Source organism: Saccopteryx bilineata, chromosome 2 (genome assembly GCF_036850765.1).
Source record: "Saccopteryx bilineata isolate mSacBil1 chromosome 2, mSacBil1_pri_phased_curated, whole genome shotgun sequence".
In the NCBI taxonomy this organism is placed as follows: Eukaryota; Metazoa; Chordata; class Mammalia; order Chiroptera; family Emballonuridae; genus Saccopteryx; species Saccopteryx bilineata.
Genome location: NC_089491.1, coordinates 98,643,918 through 98,667,579, shown reverse-complemented (window position 1 = coordinate 98,667,579; position 23,662 = coordinate 98,643,918). Strand labels below are relative to the sequence as shown.

Here is a 23,662-nt window from a genome sequence, read left to right as displayed (position 1 = left end):
TACCCCTCCATTCTGTCCAGTAATGGTGTCACCCTCATCCTTCACTGCCGTTGCAGCCATTGTGTCTGCAGCAAGCACTGGACTGCATCTGTCCCTCCTATCTCTGTCCTACGCCCCTCTTCCCCTGCTTATTCTGATAAGCCCACCTTCAATGTCTCGGTGCATGGATCCCGTAGAGGTATTTGTGTGTTGAGCGGGAATCTTTTATTGAATTTTGGCTGTTGAACTTATAACTTCATGGGGAGGTCCTCTCGTGTTGCCTTGCCGCTGGTGTCACTAACAGCTAGTGTTTTTTGTGTCACATCCTATGTGGTTTATGTGGGGTCGATTACTACCCCAATTTTCCTTTTTTCATTCTTCATACACTTGGTTTGAGAACTTGTGTTTCATTATCAGAAAACTAAACCCAAAGTAATGATGGCTGAGTGTGAGTTCAATTTTTTTTAAAAGATATTTGTGAAATGTGGTTAATGTCACTCATTTGTGACATATATATTATTTTTTTCTTTTTTAGAATTGGGTTGTGAGTAAATTTGGAAGAGTCTTACCTGTTCTTCATCTGAAGAATCAACATAAATGTAAAATATCCTTTGCAATTGGATTTTCAGAGTTTACTTACTACTTTTAGAATTTTGCTGCCTATGTCACGAAATATTTAAATGTTTATTTAACAGTTTCATGTTTCCAACTTCTAGGCAATGTGTAAGACCTTACTACCTGCGTGAATGGAACGATTAAGAGAATAATTACAGAATATAGTGAGGCTTTATACAAATAAATGATACAAATGATGACTGTCAAAGAAGCCTTTTCACTTACTAGTTTACATACCACTCCTCTCCTTTGACATGGATTCAAAGCCATCGCTGAAAGAGCTAAATTAGGGCAAAGGGAACATATAGCCATTGTTAAAGAAGGCTTTGGAGGAAGTGTAATAGGTTTCACATTTCTAGAAAAGTAATAGGAATCTAGGAAAGAGGAAAATAGTAAATTGAATCATGTAGGCAAGCATGAGAATGGTTGGTGGAGAAAGTGTAGAACCCAGAATGAGCAGATTGAGGTGTCTGTTCTCTGATGAAATAGAGTCAAATTGTCTGAGACCTTGTATTCCTAGTGTCATGAACTTCTTAGCTGAGGGAGCTACTTGTGTATCCTTTATCTCTTAAAGTATGTGTCAGGGAAGCAGAAGCAGTTTCAGGTATTTCAAACAGAGGGAGTGAAATATATCCAGTGTTTATAGTAAATACTACCACCCTGAGGTTAGAGAAACGGAAAGGTATGTCCTCATTGCTTATGGTTTCTGTGCCACTGAGGCTGCTGGAGCTTTGGCCACAGCTGCTGCTGCTGCCCTCCCTGCCAGTGGCACTAAAATTATGGAATGACTCCTTTTTTCTTTTTTTCAGAGACAGAGTCACAGGGATAGACAGGCAGGAACAGAGAGAGATGAGAAGCATCAATCATCAGTTTTTCGTTGCGACACCTTAGTTATTCATTGATTGCTTTCTCATATGTGCCTTGACTGTGGGCCTTCAGCAGACCGAGTAACCCTTTGCTTGAGCCAGCGACCGTGGGTCCAAGCTGGTGAGCTTTTTGCTCAAACCAGATGAGCCTGTGCTCAAACTGGCGACCTCTGGGTCTCAAAACCTGGGTCCTCCGCATCCCAGTCCGACGCTCTATCCACTGTGTTACCACCCGGTCAGGCTCCTTTTTTCTCTTTACCTTCTACCAGTGGCAGCCACTAACAGCAAGGAAGGGGAATTTGAAGGGAAGTGTGAAACAGAAATTAGAGACACTTTTTGAAAGACGGGACATGTTTGGCAAGTATTCAGAGGTTACTAAAATGAACAAAGAATCTTCAGGGTTTATTATTAAAGCAGTTTATTATTGCCTATTTATATGTTTCAGGAAATCAGCAAATACCAACTGTCATCACAGCACATTGACATTAACTAGAATCTTTCTGGTTAATGTTAGCAACAAAAACACCCTGGTAAAGAAGTATTAGCTTTCTAATAAAGACCTACAAAATGCCCTGAGAGAGGAAGTAGATATAAATGGAGGTTATTCAGCTAGGGTAGGCCAGGATTGAGAAGGCAGAAATGCCAAAAAGATTTGAGACCGGAGGACATGCGGCATGAAGCTGTGCCCCTTTGGATGCCCCCTCTATACTCTACTCTATGGCATCAGCCTAGTGGATGGATTTCTTGGATTTACAGAAAACAGTCTTTGGGCCTCTATATCTAGAATATAATCTGATTTAGTTTGTTTTAAAGTCTATGTACAAGATTGATATGCTGCCTGACCAGGCAGTGGCACAGTGGATAGAGCGTCAGACTGGAATGCAGAGGACCCAGGTTTGAGACCCTGAGGTCGTCAGCTTGAGCGCAGGCTCATCTGGTTTGAGCAAAGCTCATCAGCTTGGACCCAAGGTCACTGGCTTGAGGAAGGTGTTACTCGGTCTGCTGAAGGCCTGTGGTCAAACCACATATGAGAAAGCAATCGATGAACAACTAAGGTGTCACAACAAAAAACTGATGATTGATGCGTCTCATCTCTCTCTCTGTTCCTGCCTGTCTGTCCCTCTCTCTTACACTGTCTCTGAAAAAAAAAGAAAAAAAATGATTGATATGCTGCTGATAGGTAGGGCTTTGGTTTTAACTGCCAAATAATTTCTGCCAGTCAATATTGATGGCGTTTTGTTTTCACTCTGGATAGAATGTTCAGGTCACCTAGTGATGCCCTCATTTTGTTGGGTAGGAAATAGGAAAACATTAAACTAGTCCTTTTTCTTCACCAGATTGACAGGCTTTCCAAAACCTAGTGCTTTTGTTTTGTTCCTTGACTTTTGGAAACATTATAAAGTATGATCCATCAAAATACTGCCACAACTTAAAAAAAATAGGTGACGATTTCACAGATGCCATCCCTATAGCCAGTCTCACTTGGGAATCTGAAGGAGGGAATGATCCTATGAGTAAGAAACGGCGAGGAAATTTTTCTGATCTTTACAGCCCTTCCAAGAAGATAATAAAAGTGCAGAAGGAAGAGAGTGCCACTGAGTCTCTGGCTTTGAGACCAAGACCCAGTAGTGAAATACTAGAGAGTCCACACTTAACACAGCAACTGACTGCACAAGAAACACCTAATGCCATTACTCCTAAGTCGCCTCATGTACCTGATTCTCATTGTCAGAAACTTAGAAGCAGATTTTTTCAGACTTCTGGTTTGGAAAATACTAGCAGCAAAAATAGCATGTCTGATGATGATAACAATTCTGAAGATGAATTAAGACTAATGATCTCAAAAGAGGAAAACTTAGAGAGAAGTACATGGTCCTCAGTAAATGAATCTGAAAATGATTCCTTTGAAGTTGTAAGGGATGATTTCAAATCAGATGCTCACAAACTTAATTCTTTAACAGGTTTAGGCATCAAAAATAATGTCTCTTGCTTTGATAGTGAAGATGATGTCGGAAATGATTGCAACTATGATTTAGGAGATAGACATGATATTGCGATGAAAAAAAATTTGGGTGAGGTAAAAAATAGTACAGAATTTTCACAAATGGAAAAGTCTATATACAAGAAAACTTTGAAAAACAGAAAAAACTCTGAGCTTTCTGGTCATTGTATTAAAGTACAAAAAAGAAAAAACAATGCAGAACTAGCCATCAATCATAAAGCTAAGCAACTTATTTGTACACCTCTATCCAAGTCCATGGACAGTGAGGATGCTGATTCTGTGTCAGAATCAGCCACGTCTGAGGATGAGGAGTATAATGCCATGATGAAAAACTGTCTTCATGTGTCTCTGACTTTAGCTGATTTGGGACAGTTGGCTGGCAGTAACCTGGAGGCTCCAAAAGGAGATAATGAAACCACCTCCAAGTATGACAGAGCCTCCAAGAGCCACAGGATTTCTGATGGCCTCCACAGAGGTCGACAGTGTATTTATCCTGATGAGATTCTGGCTTCCCTTTTAGAAGAAGAGAACATCCCTGGAAAACAGAAACCAAAGGAAAACAACTTAAAGCCAAAATTCCAGGCATTCAAAGGAGTAGGCTATCTCTATGGGAAGGAATCCGTGAAAAAGGCCTTGAAAGAGAATGTTGCTTCTTGCAATATTAATAAAAATCAGAATTCCTTGAAACTTGAACCTACCAGCATGGCCATGGAAAAGGGCTTACCATATACTAATGGTTCATCAAGCAAACTGACTCCTTCGCAACATGCAAAGAAAGCAGATGACCCAAACCTTGTTCATCCTCAAAAGAGAGATAAGAGCCAGAATCACAAAATAGTGTCCCCTAGCAGTTCAGAAAAGGGAAGTAGGAATCCTATTTCTAGTCTGTTGACATTAAAAGATAAGGAATCTGTAAGGCTTGGTGCAGACACTTCCACGAGAGGCTTTGATGAAGACTGTTGCCACATGACCACAAAGACAGGAGAGGGCTCTGAAAAGAGGCCTGATCTGACCAGCATCATGGTCCCTGGGAAATCACCAGAGGTCTCCAGGATGGACACTCAAAGAAGTGAACCTGACTTCCCATTTTCTCTTAATAGTTCATCAGATGTTAGTACTAAGGATAAGCATGTTGAAGATAACCAGAAGCGTTTGGCAGCCTTAGAGGCAAGACAAAAAGCAAAAGAATTGCAAAAGAAGCTGGTTCACAATGCTCTGGCAAATTTGGTGAGTATGTTTTCAGTCTGGTTTAACAAGAACTCTCTAAAATTGCATCCTTCCCATGAAGATAGGCATGCCTCTTTATGAGTCAGTGTCTTAGCACCTACCAATTTCATGTTTTGTGTCCTTGAGTTAGAAGCTTTTATCATGGAATATATTTAGTAGATCCCAATGGAAGTGAGATTAAACTATGAAAAACATTTTAGATTGGTTTTTATCTATTTTTTTTTCATAGTTTTCCTTTACAAACTAGAACTGGTATAGTTAACATATAAATCACTTCCTAAGTGATTTATATCTTGTCAAGGTTTACTATAATGATTCATTCTTTCAATAACTCTTAAGTACCTATAAAGTTCTAGGCCTTCACTGAAAGTACTAGATCTATAGAATCACAGTCTCTGCCTTAGGGAACTATTGTTTCATAGTATGGAGAGCAGAAGGTGGCAGTTGAGAGAGACGTATGCCCATGTGCCCTGGGAGGCACCAGGTTGATTGGGAATGGGGTTAATGGGTTTCCTCAGCCTGAGCTGAATCTAATGAGAAGATCAGTGTACACTGGGCAGAGGTGAAAGGGTGGAACGGCTTTTCATGACAAGGGAGCAATTTATGTGAAAGGAAAGGTTTGCAGTCAGTATGACTGAAAATGTAGAGGGTATGTGGTGGCAAGAAATCAGGCTAGAGAGAAAAGTAGGAGTTACGAGGAGGCTGTGGGGGTTGGACTTTATTCTTAATGCTGTGAAAAGACTGAAGAGCTTGAAACAAAGGAGTGAAGATTAGTTCTGTCTGTATTGGAACTGGATTGCCAAACTACGGCTCGCAGGTTAGGCTGCCCACAGTCTGTTGGTACATCCTCCAAGCTAAGAATGGTTTTTACATTTTTAAAGAATTTTTTTTAAAAAAACAATACAGGACCAAGACTGGAAAGCCTAAAATAGTTACTTTCTGTCCCTTTAAAGAAAAGTTTGCCAAGCTTTGTTTGGGAAAGATTGTTCAGGTTGTGATGAACAAAACATCGAATGGGGCAGGTCTAGAACCAGGGACAGCTTTTGGGAGGTCATGAGCTCTGGCTCATGGCAGGAACCAAGGCAGGAACAGTGGGAAGAAGGTCCATCTGATGGGACTTGGTGGTCAAGTGGATATGGAGAGAGAGAAGTCATAACTCTAAAGTAAGTGAATGAAGGCATTCACCAGATTTAAAAAAAAAAGATGGGAGATGGGAAGTAGATTTAGCAGGGAGTGGAAATGAGGAGATTAAGATGTAATGCCTTTGATGAATGCTCTAGGATGGGCATCCAGAGAACAAGCCAACGCACATCATCTTTGGATCTGACAGTGAAAGTGAGACAGAGGAGACATCCACTTGGGAACAAAGCCATCTGGTAGAGAAACCAGTAAAAGTAAGAAGTTCAGGGTGTCTTTGTGGGCACTCCTCTATTTCTTCACATCCATTTCTGCCATTTGCATACCAAGACCTGCACACAACTGCCAGACTCAACATAAAATCCTCCAGGAGGCCTGACCAGTGGTGGTGCAGGGGATAAAGTGTTGACCCAGAATGCTGAGGTCACTGGTTCGAATCCCTGAGGTCGTAGTCTCTGAATGCAGGTTTGTCAGCATAGGGTCACTGGCTCAAGTGACAGTTCATCCACATGATCTCAAAAACTTGCCAGCTTGATCCCAAAGTTTGCTGGCTTAAACACAGGGACACTCTCTAGGCCCTCGTCAGGGCATATACAGGAAGCAATCAATGCACAACTAAAGTGAAAGCAACTAAGAGTTGATGCTTTTCACACTCTCTCCCTTCCTTCCTCTCTCTCTCAAAAAAAAAAAAAAAAAAAAGCCTCCAGGAGCCACACAATGATAATGGGGGCTCCCCCACTGCACCACACACAAAATAATGGGACCTTGGAAACTTTTTTTTTTAAGATCTTACTAATTTTAGAGAGAGCAAAGAGAAATGCAGGAGGGAAGAATAGGAAGCATCAGTGCACAGTTGCTTCTTGTATGTGCCTTGACTGGGCAAGGCCAGGGTTTCAGACCGCTGACCTAAAGGTGCCAGATCGACACTCTGTCCATTGCACCACCACAGGTATGACAGGACTGTTGGAGATTTGCTCCCACATGAACTTCGCTTCACGTCTGCACAGTGACATCAATATTAGTGAAACCCTGTAGAAATTGTTTCACATCTATAACAACTGTCCTTTCCCTTTTCCCCATTTGGGCTGCATCGGGAGCCTCTGTGCTAGTGGCCTGAACGGCCAAGTAGATATCACTAAATCAGGAGTTTCCATTCTAACCATACACACTTTCCTGGGAGATGCATCTGAGTTGTTGGTTCTTAAATGTGAGGGGGAAGATTACATAATGAAGGAAACACTGATTGCCTCAGTTTTTAATAAACATTTCTGTTTTTCTTTCTGTAACAGGAGTTCTTAGGTAGAACATCTGGGAAGCTATTTGACAGCAGTGATGATGAAGAATCTGATTCTGGAGATGACAGTAAAAGATTCAGAATTAAACCTCAGTTTGAGGGTAGAGCTGGAAAAAAGGTTAGTAAAGACGGAAAATGCTAAAACTTACAACATGTTCTTATTTTTTGACATAGTTCTGAAATGTAGGTAAAAGCACTCCAATGTTTAACTGTTTATTTTGGGAGTGAATCTTCCATGACCCATTCTGACTGGTTCCTGGGTAGGTGAGGTCATGTAAACATTAATTGGAATTTGAGGGGGGGGCAGTTGGCGGGTCTTCTGTAGAAGTGATTTCTTGGGACTATGGCTTTCAATTTTGTATGTTTTGTCTTTGTAGCTTATGGATTTGCAGTCTCACTTTGGCACTGATGAAAGATTTCGCATGGACTCTCGATTTCTAGAAAGTGACAGTGAAGAGGAACAAGAAGGTAAATGCCTCTGCCTGGCCTATGGTGGCACAGTGGATAAAGTGTCGACCTGGAACACTGAGGTTGCCGGTTCAAATCCCTAGGTTTACCTGGTCAAGGCACATATGGCAGTTGATGCTTCCTGCTCCTCCCCCCCTGCTCTCTGTCTCTCTTCTCTAAATAATGAATAAATAAATTTAAAAAAATAAAATAAAAATTAAAAAAAGAATGTAAATGCTTCATTGTCCTAGCAATCTGATGACTAAGAAGTCATCTAGTCTAGCTCTTTTGCTTAACACATGGAGAAAATGTGCACCCCAAGACATTGAATTGTGAAGCTTATAGTCCAGTGCTTAGCATACTTAGTACTCCTTGAGTTTATTTGTACATATTAATTTATTTAGACACTTTAAATTACTTGAGGTCTCCAGAAAAGACAGGAATAGCTCACATCCACTAGAGTCACCATCTTCCTCTGTCTCATCTTTAGTATTAAAGAAAAAGACAGGTCCCACCTGACCAGGCGGTGGCGCAGTGGATAGAGCGTCGGACTGGGATGCAGAGGACCCGGGTTCAAGACTCCGAGGTCGCCAGCTTGAGTGTGGGCTCATCTGGTTTGAGGAAAAGCCCACCAACTTGAGCCCAAGGTCGCTGGCTCCAGCAAGGGGTTACTCGGTCTGCTGAAGGCCCGCGGTCAAGGCACATATGAGAAAGCAATCAATGAACAACTAAGGTGTTGCAACGCGCAATGAATAACTGATGATTGATGCTTCTCATCTCTCTCCATTCCTGTCTGTCTGTCCCTGTCTATCCCTCTCTGTGACTCACACTCTGTTTCTGTAAAAAATAAATAAATAATTAAAGAAAAAGGTCCCTATTTGACAGTAGCTTGGGAGGTCCAGGTGAGGCCATGGAAGACAGTGAAGTCACACTTGGCTTTGTGAAAGAGAGTATTCATCTCTCCTCCTGTGTGTTTGCTGGGTCAGATATTTAAAAACTAATGTACTGTTGAATGCCATTCTACTTGACTTCGTCCTTATTTGGGTATATCTAACACTAATGGTGTTATCAGAAGCATTCAAGTTCTATACTTTTTTACTTCCTTTAGTGTTTTTTAAGAATTCAGGTTTTTTTTAAGTTATTCTTTATTGATTTTAGAGAGAGAGGAAGGAAGAAACAAAGAAGGAAACATCAATTTGTTGTTCCACTTATTTATGCATTCATTGATTGATTCTGGTATGTGCCCCGACCAGTGATTGAATCTACAACGTTGGTGAATTGGGATGATGTTCTAACCTACTGAGCTACCCGGCCAGGGCCTAGCAGTTTTCATAGAAGTGGTTCTAAACTTTCTGTACAAGACTTTCTACTTTTCAAGTGCACCCCCTGCTTCCCTCTGTGATCTCAGGACTTCTTTCCTTATACCTTTTCTTTTTCTATCTATCTTGAGTTCATCTAATGTGCCTCTCAGTCCCCCCACTCATACATCCAGTTAGCCCCTTTCTCACATATATCTTCATCCTTCCCCTTTCTTCTAGCTCCTTTATGCACTGGAAGGCCTTATTGGTCCAACAAGCCATTTTTTCTTCCCTGACAGTTTTCAAGTTATCACTCCCTTCTTTTAAATTCTAAACTTAAAAAAAAACAAACCTACAACTAATTTAGAACCAGTTGACTGTTAAATATACCATCTCTGATTTAGTTACTTCTTTGAGATGATTATTATGTGTATTGTGCATTTCTAGAAACCAGTGTTCAAAGAGTAAATTCTCCAGGGTCCACACCAACTTAAGTTTCAGAGCTTTCACTCAGAATCCCATGTTGAAAACAGGAATGGGCCTGACCTGTGGTGGCGCAGTGGATAAAGCGTCGACTTGGAAATGCTGAGGTCGCCGGTTCAAAACCCTGGGCTTGCCTGGTCAAGGCACATATGGGAGTTGATGCTTCCAGCTCCTCCCCTCCTTCTCTCTCTCTGTCTCTCCTCTTTCTCTCCTCTCTAAAATGAATAAATTTAAAAAAATTTAAAAAAAAAAAAGAAAACAGGAATGGACAGGCTAGTCCCTGGGAATAGCCTACATTTAGAAGCTTCATATAGAGGTTACTTTCTTAACTTCTGCCATTTTGGTCTGTTTTTACAGCTCTTTTAGTATGTGTTCCCTCAAGACTGAATAACCAGTTCACCAAATGTAGTGGCGTTTACTCCAGCGTCACCCTCCTCTCCTGCCTGTAGCTTTTGTCACGTTGACCATCCTTTCTTGAAATGTTCTCTTCCCTTTGCTTTCATTATACCATAACTTCCTGGTTTTCATCCTATTTTCTTGGTTCCTAATGTTCCTTTTGCCTCCAGATATAAACTTTACCTAACGTTCTGTAAGTCCTGTTGCTTTAGCCTTCTCTCATACATAAGAAATACCCGAATTTGTGTCATCTTTGACTGTTGTGCTGAGTCCCATCCATTCTTTTCTCAGTGCCTGATGGATATTTCTCACAGGTACTCCTGGCCTGTGTTAAAAGTCAAGTCTCAACTTTAACTTCTTTCTCTCTCAACTCCTCCAGACCTAGCTGTTTCTGTTGATGGCACTTCCATTCTTAAGGCACTCAGACGTAGAACGTCTATCTTTTGGAGTTTTTTCTTACCTACTTTGATGTTCAGTTTTTTGTGAATTGCAAGGACTGTCTTGCAAGAAAGCAGCACAGCCAGCGTACAAACACCTTGAGCCCTTTGCATTCTACTTCCTAGTGGTCATTAGGTTGTAATTGAAATTGCCATTTTCAAAGGCAAAAGTTGTTGAATGTTGGTAGTTTCATATGGTTCAATCTAATGCAATGTAAAACTCTTGTATTTTTCAAAATATATGTTCATTTTGTTTTTCTACACCTGCCGTGCTCTCCTCCCATCATTTTATCTTTCCTCCTTACAATCCATCTGGTTTATAAAGCATTTTTTGATTCATTTGTACCTAATCTATACCAGTGTTTTTTCAACCACCGGTCTGTGGACCAGTGCTGGCCCGCCAGAAATTTTGTGCCAGTCTGCAATAGAGTTAACCTCCCTCATGTCGTATGAAGATTAGAGAGTCTATAATCATTGTGTCAGTTGAAAAACACTGATCTCTACCTCCTTTGAACCCTTAGAAACTTTGGGGGCATCTCTGAAGAGAACTTTTTCAGATCCGTGTTTTGTTAAAATTTCTGTTTTTTGGTTTATATCCTGTGAAAGTTTGAAAGAGGTCTTCAAGGCTTAGACTTCTTTTGTATTTTGATCTGTATTCCAAACTAGCTGTTTAACTTTCATCCCTGCTATTTGTCTTTTTCTAGTAGTTGAGAACAGCTTACGGACTTCCATGATGCCCTGTGCATAGAGGCCTGTGGCTCTCTTCCCCCAATATTTATTGCTGCATTAAAGGCTGAAGCAGTTGTCTATTAATATACATTAAGAGTCAGTAAAATTACCATCTTTCACATGGATATTTATATGTAATTTATATTATATTTTTAGAATGTTAATAAACTCAATCTGGAATAAGTTCAGTTTTGTAGTTGATATCTTTCTCTACATATTTGTCAGTCTTTACCTTAAAAACTGTTATACTTGACAACAGTAACTATTAAATCCAGATTTGATTTTTATAATTACAAATAAAAATGAGACTTTTTGTTTGCTGGTCTTGCAACCTTTGGGTACTGTGACATTGAGGATCTTGGGGATAGGGAGATTAGCAAAATGAGGTTTAACTTCTTCTGTCTTAATGTGTTTAGGTGATTGAGATTTCTCACGTTTTATTTGCCAAGGGAATACTAATTATCTTTTTCTTTCTAAGAGGTAAATGAAAAGAAAACTACTGAGAAAGAGGAGCTGGCTGCAGAAAAGTTGAAAGCCCTGAATATAGTACAGAGTATTTTGCACAGCAACTCAAGCAATTCTACAAGCAAAGGACCAGTAGCTGCTAAGAAATTTAAGTATGATTTACGTCCTATTCCATTCCACCTTATCTTCCTTTGGCATAAATGCCTACTTGAACTCATTTTAAACTTGCCAAGGCAGGTAGCAGCAGTATGTATCAGAATCTTAAAAATATACCTACCTTTGGCCCTGGCCAGTTGGCCCAGTGGTAGAGCGTCGGCCTGGCATGCAGGAGTCCCGGGTTCGATTCCCGGCCAGGGCACACAGGAGAAGCGCCCATCTGCTTCTTCACCCCTCCCCCTCTCCTTCCTCTCTGTCTCTCTCTTCCCCTCCCGCAGCCAAGGCTCCATTGGAGCAAAGTTGGCCCAGGCGCTGAGGATGGCTCTGTGGCCTCTGCCTCAGGCACTAGAATGGCTCTGGATGCAACAGAGCAGCACCCCAGATAGGTGGGCATGCCGGGTGGATCCCAGTGGGGCGCATACGGGAGTCTGTCTGCCTCCCCATTTCCAACTTCAGAAAAATACAAACAAACAAACAAAAAAATATATATATACCTACCTTTAACCCAGTGTTTCGATTTCAACAAACTAACCTTAAAAGTTTTTTTTTTTTTCTTTTTCCTTCCAAGTAAGAGGGAGGAAAATAGACAGACTTCCCATGTGCCCAGCTGGGATCCACCCAACAACTCTAGTCTGGGGCCAATGTTCTGCCCATCTTGGGCCATGCTCGCAACTGGGCTATTTTTAGCACCAGAGGCAGAGGATCCATAGAGCTGTCCTCAGGACTTGGAGCCAATGCGCTCTAACCAATCAAGCCATGGCCATGAGAGAGAAAGAGAAAGAGAGAGAAGAGGAAGGGGGAGGGATAGAGAAGCAGATGTTCGTTTCTCCTGTGTGTCCTAACTGGGACTCGGACCTGGAGCATCCACATGTCAGACTGACGCCCTACCACTGAGCCAACCATCCAGAGCCAGTATTTCTGTGTTTATATTCTTAGATAACATAGCAACATTGCTTCCAGTAGGGAAACAATAGGACAGTGGTTTAAATGTTATACGTATAACTTTATTTTGGAAAATTTTAACATGTAAAATATTAAACATGTAATATATTAAAAAATTAAACATGTAGTATAAACTAGTGTAATGAACGCAACCACTGTATACCAGATTCTACAGTCACCAGTATGTAACCAGTTTTCTTTTCTGCATTTTCACTCACTTCCCCCCACTTTACCTACTGAAATATTTCATGCAATCCCAATAGTGTATCATTTTATCTGTGTATATTTTGGTATGTTTAAAATAACTCAATATTAACATAAAGATCCAAGGAAACTCAAAACTGGATAATTTCAAATATTTCGAATGAGATTTTCTTTGATACTGAGTAGCTTTGTCTTGCTCAAAAATTGGAATGGCTCTGGTGTTGAACTATAATTTGCTATTAACTTTTTGCATTAGTGTTCTGATTTTTCTCTTGCAATGATGTCTTGTTTCTTTTTTTTTACATAGGGACATCATACACTATGATCCAACAAGGCATGATCATGCAACTTATGAAAAGAAGAATGATGATACACCAAAAGAAAGGTAAATCAAGCTCCTTCTTTTAGTAGCAGCATGATTATATGAATTAATCTCAATTTAGACAATGAGAAAAGTAGATAATAACCAGTATTCCATCCATTGATCTCCACTGCATTTAGTTTAAGACCGGGGGTTAGAGTAGAGTTATGGATGTGGTGGAGAGAGCCTGCCTTTGACAAAGGAATCTGATATGTGTGAATGATAATGTATGTATTCCTACTCTAGTATGCTTCCTCCTCTATATTTTAGTTTCTTATGGTTGCTGTAACAGATGATCACAAACTTGGTAGCTTAAAACCACAAAAATTGTGCTAGGAGTCTGAAATCAAATCAGTCAGAAGGGCTGTGTTCCTTTGCAAAATTCAAGGTAAAAATCTGTTTCATGTCTCTCTCTTAGCTTCAGGTGACTGCCCAGCAATCCATGGTATTCCTTGTTATGTGGCTACATTACTTCAAGCTTTCCCTCCCATCTTCACATGGCTTCCTCCTCTTTTCTACATGTATGTCATCACTGTGTCTGTTGATGCTGTAGTTGCATTTAGGGCCTGCCTGGATAACCTGGGTAATCTCTTTGTTACAAGGTCCTTCACTGACTCTACAAACACCCTTTTTCCAAATAAGGTAATATTCACAGGGCATGCACATATCTTTTGGGAGGCAGCCATTCAATCCACTACTCTAGTGTGGTAGGAGCGTCTTATTTTCTATAGATATGCTATCAGTTAGAAAACTGTATCAGATCTATGAAGCAAACAGTAACTTTACCTAGCTTAATTCTTTCACTTTGCCTGAACTGTGGTGGTGCAATGGATATAGCATCAACCTGGAATACTGAGGTTATTGTTTCAAAACCCAGGGCTTGCCTCTCAAGGCACGTATGGGAGTTGATGCTTCCTGCTCCTCACCCCTTCTCTCTCTCTCTCTCTCTCTCTCTCTCAAGTGAATAAATCTTAAAAATCTTTTTTAAAAAAATCTTAACTTTTCTACTGTTACAGTAACTAAAGGCATGTAGATCCTGAATCAGGTCCTGGGACATTTGTGGGGAAACTGTTGAAAGTTTGAATATAGTCAGTAGTAATGTAACAATGTTAGTTACTTAGTTTTGATAATTGTATCATAGTTATACAAGGTGCTACCATGAGAGGAAACTAGGTGAAGATTATTTGGGAATGCTGTACTTTATTTGCAACATTTTTGTAAATCTAAAATTAAAGTTTTTTTTTAAAAAGTATCACATATCAGACCAAAATAAAACTAACATAAATATTCCTGCAATATATTTTTTTATGTTATTTAAGGTAATCCACATTGATAGTTTTTGTATGTAATTTAAAATATTCCACATTAGTGCATAAATGAGGGATGTTTTGTATACTATATTAGTTTTTATTTACATCTAAGGTGTATTTATTATCTATTGCTGCATGACAAATTATCCAAAAATTATCACCTTAAAACCACCAACATATATTATCTCAAAGTCTCTCTGAATCTAGAATTTGGGAGCAACTTTTTTAGGTAGTTCTGACCAGAACTTTTCAAGAGGTTGCAGTGAGAATGTTGTCTGAGGCTTGAGTCTGAGGCTCAGAAACTTTAATTGTTCACATAGTAAGGCTTGTAAGAAGATGGTGTCTCTCAGCAGTCTCAACAGAAGTCCACAGTAAAAAATGGCTGACTTCCAAATGATTTCTGGTGTGGCTTTTGCCTAATGGAATGAACTCCATGATTATTCACAGGAGACTCACAAATATTTTAAGAAGATTATATTAACAGAAACACTCATAGCTTGGAATGGTAAGTAGAAAGACATCTCACAATGAAGAGGCTTTCTGACTCCCCTATTTTTACAAGCACAAAGCAGGCTAAGGTACTCAGCTGCAAACATATGCTGCTGTTCATGGAAAAAGAAGGACAACCCAAAAGTCAGAGTCAAAAACTATGGAAAATTATTCTCAGCTCCTTAGTTTTCTTTCTTTTTTTAAAAAAATTGATTTTAGAGAGGGAGAGATGAAAGGAAGGAGAGAGAGAAGGAGAAAGAGAAACATTGGTTTCATTGTTACTTATGCATGCATTGGTTGATTCTCGTATGTGCCCTGACTGGAGATCAAATCTGCATTGGGATGACACTAACCAACTGAGCTACCTAGCAGGGGCTTAAGCCCTTAATTCTAATAAAAGATCTTGCACCCTGGCTGGCTGGCTCGCCTGGCTGGAGCATTGTCCTGCAATGCAGAGGTGGCTGGTTCAGTCCTTGGCCGGGGCACATACAGAAACAGATTGGTGCTTCTGTCTCCCCCTTACCCCCCTTCCTCTCTCTGGATTCAATAAAAATAAAAGATTAAAAAAAGTAGAAAAAATAAAGACAAAAGAAAAAGGCAACAGAGAACATTTAACAAACTATAGAAATGATCCCTGAAAGTATAGTCTTAACAGAGAACATTAAAAAAAAAAAAAGATCTTGCAACATCTGGCTGTCTAGATTTCAGAGCACTTATGGACCAGTGAGTCCTCTGTGCCTACTTTTTTCTCTGGTTGAGAAGTAGTGCTTACACTGGTTAGTTTAAGCTTGTCCCACCACCACATGTCTTCTATCAAAAAGGCTGCACTCAAGGTGCTGTACTCCACAACAGAGCCTGATGAAGCAGTGGCGCAGTGGATAGACTGTCAGACTGGGAAGCGGAGGACCCTGGTTCGAAACCCTGAGGTCACCAACTTGAGCGCAGGCTCACTGGCTTGAGCATAGGATCTTAGACATGACCCCATGGTTGTTGGCTTGAGCCCAAAGATCTCTAGCTTGAAGCCCAAGGTCACAGGCTTGAGCAAGGGTCACTCACTCTGCTGTAGCCCCCGATCAAGGCACATATGAGAAGGCAATCAGTGAACAACAACTGAGGTGCCTCAACGAAGAATTGATGCTTCTCATCTCTCTCCCTTCCTGTCTGTCTCTATCGTCTCTCTGTCTGACTCCTCCCTGTCTGGCAAAAAAAAAAACCCACCAGAAAACAGAAGTCTCCTCTGTACCTAGATCTGATTTGGAGGATGACATCCTGGACTTTGAACTCACACTGTAAAGAGCTGGGACTTCAGGGGAGTCTGGAGAGAGAGTGAAAATATTCTGAATAGAAACAATTTGTGGGCTCTGGCCGGTTAGCTCAGTTGGTTAAAAGCATCATCCCAAAACAGCAAGGTTGCAGGTCTGATACCTGGTCAGAGAACACATGTGACGCAACGAAAAATGCATGATCTTTCTCTTCCCCTTCTCATCTCTCTCCCTCTCTGTCTCTCTAAAAATTATTAAAAATTAAGGCCTGGCTGGATAGCTCGGTTGGTGGGAACATCGTTCCAGAGCACAAAGGTTGTCGGTTTGATTCCCCAGTCAGGGCACATACAGGAACAGCTTGATGTTCCTGTCTCTCTCTCTCTCCCTGCTTCTCCAAAACAAAACAATAATAACAAATAAAAAATATCTGGTCAGAGGGTAGATTGTGGTAGTTTTAAATACACATGTCTACAAATTCCACAATACTCCCTTTAAGAGATGGCACTTAAACTCCCCATCAAATTATCAGTGACTTTGTTAAAGATAGTTAAGGCTGATGTGTGTCACTGTGTGATTTCTAAAACTATGCCATAAAATACACTATGGCTTCCTCCTCTCTCTCCTTTGGGCCACTTTCTTTAGGGGAAGTGCACTTAAGCTAATAGGCAATCAGTATAGTGACCTGGCGAACAACCATGTGAATGAGCCATCTTGGAAGCAGACCACGCAGCCTCAGTCAGACCTTCATAGACTCATGCTGTGTGTCATGTCTTAGCAAAGGATTTCGTTTTATATGCAGACTGGAGTATACAGATTTTCTGGTAAGGGTCAGATAGTAAGTGTTATGGGATTTGCAGGCTAGATGGTCTGCTGCAGTGATCCCACTCTGCCTCTGTGTCAAATGCATTCCAATAAAACTGAGTAGGACACTGACGTGTGTGTTATATATAACTTGTGAGTGTCACAAAATCATCTTTTACTTTTTCCCAAACATTTTAAATTATAAAAATATACTTGCCCTGGCCGGATAATTCGGTTGGTTAGTGTCGTCTGGAAGTACAGAGGTTGCCAGTTCAATCCTTGGTCAGGGCACATACAGAAACAGATCAGTGTTCCTGTCTTTCTCTCCCTTCCTCTCACTAAAATGAATAAATAATTTTTTTTTTAGTTCTTAACTTGTGATGCCTACATAAATAGGCATCAGCCTGAAGTTGGCCTATTTGCCAACACCTGCCTTAGACCATATTTTTCTGAGAGTCTTAGATCGGATCTTTGCCTAGAAGCCAGTTACTAAATCTCATGTCATGTGTCTTCTGAAGATTCACAGTCATCAAATCATCTATTCATTAGGTACATTTCCTACTTTCCCCATTAGTAATGGTGACAGTGTTGCTAAACTTTCTGTCACTACATAGCAAGGATCCTTTCATCCAGTTTCCAAGAGCATTCACCTCACTTTTCTGCAGCCTCCTCAATGGCCGTGTAGTTTCTTTAAGGCTCTTCAGGCTTTTGCTGACACCCTCACTAACCTACCAATTTCTGCCCATTGCTTACACTCTGAAACCACACCTATATTTTAGGTTTGTGTTACAGCAGTACCCCACTTCTAGATCCCAAAATCTGGATCAATTATGTATTGCTATATAAAAAATTGCCCTGCCTGACCAGGTGGTGGCGCAGTGGATAGAGCGTCGAACTGGGATGCGGAAGGACCCAGGTTCGAGACCCCAAGGTCGCCAGCTTGAGCGCAGGCTCATCTGGCTTGAGCAAAGAGCTCACCAGCTTAGACCCAAGGTCGCTGGCTCCAGCAGGGGGTTACTCAGTCTGCTGAAGGCCCGCGGTCAAGGCACATGTGAGAAAGCAATCAATGAACAACTAAGAAGTCGCAACGCGCAACGAGAAACTGATGATTGATGCTTCTCATCTCTCTCCATTCCTGACTGTCTGTCCCTGTCTATCTCTGCCTCTGTAAAAAATAAAATAAATAAATAAATAAATTGCCCTAAAACTTAACAGCTTGAAACTTCAAATAGTAATTTGAATTCCAGTTTCTTTATGTCAGGAATTTGGGAGTGCTTCACTAGGTAGTTCTGGCTCAGAGACTCTCCAGAATTGCAGCAAAGATGTCAACTAGGGCTGCAGTCTATAAGGGCTTGAGATCTGCTCACAAGATGGCCGTCGGCAGGAAGCATCAGTTCCTTGCCTTGTAAGCCTGTCCGCTTGGCTATTAGAGTGCCCTCAAAACATAGCAGATACTTCCCCTCAAACTGGTAAGCTAGAAAATGGAGAGAGCAGGGAGAAAACCAAAGAGCGTTCTATGGCCCTGGTGTCAGTCACACACCATCACATTGCCTTGTTCTATAGTTAAAGAAATCAAGTTTAGCCCACACTCAAGGAGCAGAAGAATTCATCACACCTATTAGAGAAAAGCATCAGGATCTTTGGACGACTTTAAAACCACTACATCATGGCTCAATGATAATCACTTGGACCTGTCCAAACAAAGGACACCATTTTTTTTTTTTAATAGAATTTGCTTTCAGAGAAGGCATAGCTGTCTTACATTGTGGCTAAGTTGTAAATGTTAAAATTTTTTCACTGTGAGATAGTCTCCACCAATAAGATGATCATTTAGGACCGTGGTCCCCAACCCCCCGGGCCACGGACCGGTAGCGGTCCATGGGCCATTTGGTACCAGTTCGCAGAGAAGGAATAAATAACTTACATTATTTCCATTTTATTTATATTTAAATCTTGAACGATGTTTTATTTTTAAAAAATGACCAGATTCCCCTGTTACATTCGTCTAAGACTCACTCTTGACGCTTGTCTGGGTCACGTGATACATTTATCCGTCCCACCCTAAAGGCTGGTCCATGAAAATCTTTTCTGACATTAAACTGGTCCGTGGCCCAAATAAGGTTGGGGACTACTGATTTACAACATCTTGTTCGCTTACTATTTAAGGTAATACAGTTAGAATTTTGGCCTGATAACTGCTCTTACATGGATTCAACTCTAATATGAAAGGATTTTAATCTTTTATTAGCTAAAAACTGATATTGGAAACTGCCATATAACTTTTTATCTAAGATCAAAAAGAAAAGCACATTCCTAAATATAGAGCAGATTTATGATAATATAAAATTTTCATTCCAAAACAAACTGGACTTAGCATATTTAACATTCATTCCTAAACATAATTATAATTAAATCCTTTTATGCCAGTTTTGTAAAATTAATAATTTTAGAACCTAGAAAGGTCTTTAACATGTATGTTTAGCAGATGAGGAAACGGGTGTATTGTGGTTGTGCGTTTTCTTACCACTAATATCTTAGGTGTAATTTCTGAATTGTAGTTAAGAGGAAAAGAGATAGGGTATTTGCTACTTGGAGCTTTTTGACAGTGTTTTATGTATAAAAGCTTACTGGTCAAGATTCTGCTGTTGTGAGTAGGGTTTTATATATGTGGATCCTACTGGTTTTTGAAAGGATGGAATTAGAGTTATCTATGTTATTTTCCTTTCTTGATTTCTGGAAATTGTCCAAAAAAATTGATTTTCATTGTGCTTCACATGTCTCTGTCAATGCAGTAAAGCAAAGCGAAAGAAAAAAAGGGAGGAAGCTGAGAAGCTACCTGTGGTGTCTAAAGAAATGTATTATAACATCACTATGGATTTAAAGGAAATATTTCAAACTACAAAAGATGTCAATGAAAAAGAAGACGAGAACTGTGATGGAGAAGAAGCCAAGGAGATCCATGACCCTGCAGCTCTGCTGACCGGGGCTGAGCAGCCTGGCGGGTTCACCTTTTCCTTTTTTGATTCAGACACAAAAGATGTAAAACAAGGTACTTTTTTTTTAAACTATTTTATTCTGGGCAATCTAAACTTAATTGACTGAGTCTACATTAAATATACTGATTTAACATAAGCTGTAGAAAAAATTCTTTATTCACCTAGATACATAATATGAGGTTCGATATTACACAACCATGAATGCAGTTCCTGGAGTTGTGTTCAACAGCAAAACATTGTTTCTGCTTTAAGTGAGCAAACTTGTAGCCATGTGAGGGGAGGTAGAAAATAATGTGCAGCATCCCTTCTGTTGAGTAGACAAAAAATAGTCATGAAGAAGTATAGTATATCATATATTTAAATAGCTTCATATCTGAAATGCATTTGGAGAAGCCATGGCTTATGGAAAGCCAGTGCTATATGGTAGGGAAGTGAAAGAAATTAATAACCTTGGCTTTTTGCAGATGTGCTATTTTATCAATATACCAGTTGTTTCAAACTTTATCCTTGAAGATTTGGCAGAACCTAAAGAAAAGTACTAATACCAATGTATACAGTTTTGCATTCCACTTAGGAAGGTCCTCTAACGGCCAGTATGGTACAGAAGTTAAAAACACCTGTTCCTTAGGGGCTGCTCTTCACCTAGAGTTTACAGTGGAAGTGCAGCTTTTCTGGAACTTTGTTTTAAAAAGTAGGATATACCCATATAGGGGAGTATATGCACACCTAACTACAACAGCTTCTACTTTAAAGATCAGCATTTAAAATAGCACCCATGTGTTTAGCTGTTCAGTGTTAAATGCCAGCTCTGTGGTACTCCAACAAGAAGTACAACAATCTAGTTTTTCAAATGTTATTCTTTTTATTATTATTATTGATTTGGAAGAGAGAGGATGGGAGAGAGAGACAAGAACACTGGTATGTTCCTATATGTGCCCTGACCGGGGATCGAACCAGCAACATCTGTGCTTTGGTGAGACGTTCTAACTAATCGAGCTATATCCATCCAGGGTCAAATATTGTTCTTAATAAGACACAATATAGTATGTGCTCTTATCACATTATCCTTCCTGTGTTCTCCATTGTAGTACCACGGTTAAGTTCTAAAGTATGGAGCAGAGGTAGCATGATAGGGATATTGACTATAATTCTAACATGGAGAGCGAAGTGTGAGAAATTGGTTTTTTTATTCCCCTCCTAAGATTTATTGATTTTACAGAGAGGAGGGGGCAGGGAACAAGAAGTAGTTGCTTCAGTATAGCTGTCATTGGTTGCAGGCAAGCCCAAGGTTTCCAACCAGCGACCTTAGCATTCCAGGTTGGCGCTCTATCCACTGTGCCATCACCAGGCGAAATTGGTCATGAAATAAAGACTAAGACACCTCAGAACCTAAGAGATGTGCTTCAAGTACTTAGGAAATCTGGGAACAAGTGAGGTGACTGTCCACCTCTAATATCAGTAGCTCTTTTAGCAGTTCTAGAAAGAGATTTTGGAAATTGAAAATGTACACATATGTACCTTTTTTCACTTATGAGTAAGTAGGAGGGAAACCTGCTTTCACTACATTGTGTTCTCTTAAGGCTTCTCATGCTAGCACAAGTGCCACACTTACTTTTTTTTTCTTAAGTGAGGATGTGGAGGCAGAGAGACAGACTCCTGCATGCGCCCCAACTGGGATCCATCTAGCAAGCCCCAATGGGACTAATGCTCTGCCCATGAGGTGGGGGAGGCATTGCTCTATTGCTCAGCAACCAAGTTATCAATATTTTAGTGCCTGAGGCGAGGCCATGGAGCTATCCTCAGCGCCCGGGGCCGACTTGCTTTAACCAAGCCGTAGCTGTTAGAGGGGAAGAGAGAGAAGGGAGGAGCAGAGGGAAGGAGAAGCAGATGGTCGCTTCTCCTGTGTGCCCTGACCGGGACATCCACATTCCAGCTCGAAGCTCTACCATTAAGCCAACCAGACAGGGTAGGGTTTTTTTTGTTTGTTTATTTTGTTTGTTTGTTTATATTGCCCATTTACAAATTGCTATTTTTTATATATATTTTTTTAATTTTTTTAAAAATAAATTTTTATTTTAATGGGGTGACATCAATAAATCAAGGTACATATATTCAAAGAAAACATGTCCAGGTTATCTTGTCATTTAATTCTGTTGCATACTCATCACCCAAAGATTTTATATCTTTTTACAATATGCCTATATTCCTATCAGATTACCCTAGCAATGCCAAAAAAAGTTGATAGTAGCTTTTCTCAATTAGTATTTGAAAATCTTGAAAAGATAGTACCTATTTTTGATTAATAATTAAGAGATAATAAATATAGTCTGACCTGTGCTGGCACAGTGGATACATCATCGACCTGGAATGCTGAGGTCGCTGAAACCCTGGGTTTGCCTGATCAAGGCACATATGAGAAATAGCTGTGAGATGATGCTTCCTGCTCCTTCCCCCTGTTCTTTCTCTCCTCTCTCTAAAAATCAATAAATCTTTTTTTAAAAGAAAATAAATGTAGAGATATGCTAACATGGTAAATCAAATGAGCATGTTCAGAAATACTTGGTTATTAGTTACAATTCTGTCATCTTTTATTGTCATTGATATATAGAGACCTATAAAGTTGAGACAGTGAAACCTTGTAAGACTGCCTGGCAGGGAGCCCCTCGTTTCCAGGACAGCAGTTCAGAAGAGGAAGATGTTGCTGAAGAAACAGATGACAAAACGGCCAGCCCTGGGTAAGAAAATTATTTCTATACAGGTATACATCATAATTTGTAATAGCTGAGTTAGACATGCTTTAAAATATTCTAGAAGTGTCTAAGCTTATATTTTCAAGTCAACTTAATTTTCTTCTGTCACTTTATAGTATTTAGAGAGTTCAGTAGCCTTTTTTGTAATGGGGAACATATTTCCTTTTCTTGAGATCGGGATAGCACTGGGTGGGAGCTGTGACATGCATGAGGAAGGGAGTCTGACACTGAAGTCCCTTTTCTGCAAAGAGGATGCTGCAGCTGGCTGGCTGCCACCTCATGGCTAATGGAGTGGCAATGGTAGTGTACAAGTGCCAGCAACCTGGGAGGGGAGGAAAGAAATTGTATTTAAACATGTCTTTGTTACCAACACTTTATTTTTTTTTTTTTCAATTTTATTTTTTTATAGGGACAGAGAGAGAATCAGTGAGAGAGATAGATAGGGACAGACAGACAGGAACGGAGAGAGATGAGAAGCATCAATCATCAGTTTTTCATTGCAACACCTTAGTTGCTCATTGATTGCTTTCTCATATGTGCCTTGACCATGGGCCTTCAGCAGACCGAGTAACCCCCTGCTAGAGCCATTTGCTCAAGCCAGATGAGCCTACGCTCAAGCTGGCGACCTCGGGGTCTCGAACCTGGATCGTTCCGCATCCCAGTCCAACACTCTATCCACTGCGCCACCGCCTGGTCAGGTTGTTACCAACACTTTAGATAAAAGAATGTTGAATAGAAAGAGCATGGGATCACTAACTCAGCAAAATAAGCAAAACTCAAAGCGAATCTGTTTTAGGGATAGTTCATTTATATTTTCAATGTAAACATTTCTCTTTTTTTTTTCCTTTTAGCAAGAGATGGGGGAGGACAGAAGGGACAGACAGGAAAGGAAAGAGATAAGCATCAGTTCATTGTGGTACCTTAGTTGTTTATTGATTGCTTTCTCATATGTGCCTTGACCAGGGGGCTCCAGCCGAGCCAGTGACCCCTTGTGCTAGCCCTCAACCTTGGGCTTC

The 23,662-nt window shown here is 40.3% G+C and overlaps 1 protein-coding gene across 2 annotated transcripts in view; it reads left to right on the top strand.

Moving 5' to 3' along the window:
* Nucleotides 1–23,662, top strand: part of NOL8 (nucleolar protein 8) — a 43,292-nt gene that overhangs the window by 9,406 nt on the left and 10,224 nt on the right. For both annotated transcript variants that reach the window (XM_066257453.1, XM_066257452.1), the window contains exons 6-14: nucleotides 515–585; nucleotides 2,856–4,689; nucleotides 5,970–6,083; nucleotides 7,116–7,238; nucleotides 7,498–7,588; nucleotides 11,389–11,527; nucleotides 12,985–13,062; nucleotides 19,693–19,949; nucleotides 22,505–22,631. In XM_066257453.1, coding sequence (XP_066113550.1) covers nucleotides 515–585; nucleotides 2,856–4,689; nucleotides 5,970–6,083; nucleotides 7,116–7,238; nucleotides 7,498–7,588; nucleotides 11,389–11,527; nucleotides 12,985–13,062; nucleotides 19,693–19,949; nucleotides 22,505–22,631 — 2,834 coding nt within the window. The remainder of the gene's footprint in view (nucleotides 1–514; nucleotides 586–2,855; nucleotides 4,690–5,969; nucleotides 6,084–7,115; nucleotides 7,239–7,497; nucleotides 7,589–11,388; nucleotides 11,528–12,984; nucleotides 13,063–19,692; nucleotides 19,950–22,504; nucleotides 22,632–23,662) is intronic.